This window comes from Vicia villosa, linkage group LG5, assembly GCF_029867415.1.
Source record: "Vicia villosa cultivar HV-30 ecotype Madison, WI linkage group LG5, Vvil1.0, whole genome shotgun sequence".
NCBI lineage: Eukaryota > Viridiplantae > Streptophyta > Magnoliopsida > Fabales > Fabaceae > Vicia > Vicia villosa.
In genome coordinates this window covers 14988038-14991335 of record NC_081184.1, presented here as the reverse complement: position 1 = coordinate 14991335, position 3298 = coordinate 14988038, and the positions used below count along the sequence as shown (strand labels likewise).

General features: G+C 37.1%; 1 protein-coding gene across 1 annotated transcript; it reads right to left on the bottom strand.

Annotated features, from left to right (window-relative positions):
- Positions 1–282: 282 nt before the first annotated feature.
- LOC131601378 (tubulin beta-2 chain-like) lies at positions 283–2396 on the bottom strand. The gene is made up of 3 exons (XM_058873180.1): positions 1828–2396; positions 1277–1546; positions 283–1165 (listed from the first exon to the last, which is right to left on the bottom strand). Exons 1-3 carry the CDS (start codon positions 2219–2221, stop codon positions 480–482), a joined length of 1350 nt encoding a protein of 449 aa, XP_058729163.1. The 5' UTR covers positions 2222–2396; the 3' UTR covers positions 283–479.
- Between the last annotated feature and the right edge of the window lie 902 nt (positions 2397–3298).

The following is a 3298-nucleotide window of genomic DNA, read 5'->3' as shown; positions in this document are numbered from 1 at the left end:
TCACTCCACTTAACAGTGCAAAAGAAAATTTGTTCCAAGAATTTTTTTTATATAATTGTAACACCTTAATTCAAGACAAATGTGGCTTTTGAAGGTTTTGAAAAGGTTGAAAATAGACATTATTAAATTTATATGGACATTGGTTTTTTAAGATATTGAAAAGGTTGTCAATGGTGACTACAAGATTCAGTTATCAGGGTGAGAGTTCAAGTGTTGGGAGAGGTATATTGTATATAACAGAATCAAATTTAGAAGAATAGATAGATATGCATATAGTAATAATTGTTTCAACGATCAATATATCATTCCCTAACATTGTTACAAACCAACAGAAATAAAAGCAGATTCAATTAATTTCACATAAACCGGAATGAAGTATAGCATTACAAACATAGAGATAATGAACCGGCAACAGGAAGTTGCGGCATGAATTGTTACACATTCAATCCAAAATTCCACCGCAAAAAAGATCATAGTCTTCACATATCATCATGTTCCTGTTGTTCATAGTCATCTTCCTCTCCGTACTCATCCTCCTCGGCAGTAGCATCTTGATACTGTTGGTACTCTGATACAAGATCATTCATGTTGCTCTCGGCTTCGGTAAATTCCATTTCGTCCATTCCCTCACCGGTGTACCAATGCAAGAAAGCCTTTCTCCTAAACATAGCAGTGAATTGTTCACTCACCCTTCTGAACATTTCCTGAATTGAAGTTGAGTTTCCAATGAAAGTTGAAGCCATTTTCAAACCAGTTGGGGGAATATCACAGACAGTTGATTTCACATTGTTTGGAATCCATTCCACAAAGTAGGATGAATTCTTGTTCTGAACATTCATCATCTGTTCATCAACTTCCTTTGTGCTCATTTTCCCTCTGAAGATGGCTGATGCAGTGAGGTATCGTCCGTGTCTAGGGTCAGCAGCGCACATCATGTTCTTCGAATCCCACATTTGCTGTGTGATTTCAGGTACACTCAGAGACCTGTACTGCTGAGAGCCTCTAGAAGTCAAAGGTGCAAATCCCAACATGAAAAAGTGGAGACGAGGGAACGGAATCAGATTCACAGCAAGCTTTCGTAGATCGGAGTTAAGCTGACCAGGAAACCTCAAACAACATGTGACACCAGACATGGTTGCTGATATCAAATGGTTAAGATCACCAACTGCATCACAAAAAACCAAACAACAAGATCAGAAACCTTACTAACAAATGGAATCAAAACTGAAAACATATATAGATTAACCAAGTTGCTATAGGATATGAAATTGCTTACAGCTTGGAGTGGTTAGCTTGAGGGTACGGAAGCAAATATCATACAACGCTTCATTATCAAGAACCATACATTCATCCGCGTTTTCAACAAGCTGATGAACAGAGAGAGTAGCATTGTAGGGTTCCACCACCGTATCAGAAACCTTAGGAGAAGGAAAAACCGAGAAAGTAAGCATCATCCTATCGGGATACTCTTCCCTAATCTTCGAAATCAAAAGAGTACCCATTCCAGATCCAGTTCCTCCACCAAGTGAATGACATACTTGAAACCCTGCACACATCCATTACACAATCAGCCTCAAAACAACAATAAATTCACCCTTTTCCACCAAAAAAAAACCATCATCATCATGAACCCTAAAAATTTCCACACAACCAAAACCCTAAATTTGAACACAAATTAATTTCATAAAATAAATAAAATCAACTTCCAATTAACAGCAACATGACATTAAAAGCTAGATCCAATTTCAAAACTACACATAATTTCAACTACAAAACCCTAAAATTAACAAAACCCTAAAATCATCAACAAAAGCTAAAAATTCATACCCTGCAAGCAATCACTGTTTTCAGCTTCTTTCCTGACAACATCAAGAACAGAATCAATAAGCTCAGCGCCTTCAGTATAATGACCTTTAGCCCAGTTATTCCCAGCACCACTCTGCCCAAACACAAAGTTATCCGGTCTAAAGATCTGACCGTACGGTCCAGACCGGACACTATCCATGGTACCCGGTTCAAGATCCATGAGAACCGCTCGGGGAACGTAACGACCGCAACTAGCTTCGTTGTAGTAAACATTGATTCTCTCCAATTGAAGATCTGTGTCACCGCCGTATCTTCCGGTAGGGTCGATGCCATGCTCGGCGCAGACAACTTCCCAGAATTTGGCTCCGATTTGGTTTCCGCATTGTCCACCTTGGATGTGAAGAATTTCTCTCATTTTCGTGTAAATTGGAAGAGATTCTAGAGAGAGAATTTCTAGAGAGAGAAAGAGGGAGGGTTTGTGGGGCGAATGTAGGGTTAGAAATGAGGTTTTAGTTTATATAGGGAAAATGGAAATGAAAAATGGGTTATTTTATTATTGTTGTAACGGTTAGATTTAGAGGGGAACGTTGTGAAATGTGAGTTGTAATGAATAATGAATGTGTTAAATTTGGAAGATTTTTGAAATTTGAAAGTTGATAGAGAGAGATAACAGCTGGATGATTTGCTGGTTTTGGGTTTTGTTGGGAGAAAAGGACAGACAGAGTGTAATAGTAGCTTTTTGGCCTAAACTTAAACGGGCTATTTTTTATTTTTTATTTTAGATTCTAAAATATTTTTTTCTCCTAAGTCCTAATAATGAAAAATGAAAAATGAAAAATGAAAAAGTAGATAGGGTAATTAATTAATTTAATTAAAGTGTGCTTTTTGAAAGAAAAAGTATGTGAAAAAGTTGCTAAGACTTGTCTTTTACTCTAGATTTTTTAGAAGATGTGTGAACTTATTCAAACTAATGGGTCCTCTTTTTGAATAAAGAAAATTTCTTTGGCCACCTCCCTATGGGGGTCACTCCCAGCGAAAATTTCAAAATATCCCTGCTTCGGAAGTTCATTTTCGAAAGCGTTTTTTTTGAAAAAATTTACATACTTCGGAAGTGCACTTCCGAAATACTGCGATTTCTGCAGATTTATCAAAACACTCCCCCTCCTCCAATCATTTACCCTTAATCAAAACAAAAAGTGGCAAAGGCGAAAATTTGTGCAAACAGAATTCCAAAGCTGCATCAAGGCTCCAATCACACTGCTAAACAACATTCAAAAGCCCTCAATCCTAACACTTTGTAAGTTTTGAAATTTTTAGATCTATTATTGAAATGCATGTTATTTAGGGTTTTAATTGCATAAATGATATATGGTTAGGTTGTTAGTAGTATTTAGGTTGTTTAGAAGCATTTTGATTTGGTTTGAAGTTTGGTTTAGGGGTCTGTCATGGAAGTTGCAGAAAACTCCATCGCAGGGGTGTTTCGGAAGTTCAT

Bases quoted from the DNA above. Each gene is read 5' to 3' on its own strand.
- LOC131601378 (XM_058873180.1), bottom strand. From the start codon at position 2,221: ATGAGAGAAATTCTTCACATCCAAGGTGGACAATGCGGAAACCAAATC. The intron at 1,547-1,827 runs GTATGAATTTTT...GGATGTGTGCAG, and splicing joins AAACAGTGATTGCTTGCAGG to GGTTTCAAGTATGTCATTCA. The intron at 1,166-1,276 runs GTAAGCAATTTC...TTTGTGATGCAG, and splicing joins CAAGCTAACCACTCCAAGCT to TTGGTGATCTTAACCATTTG.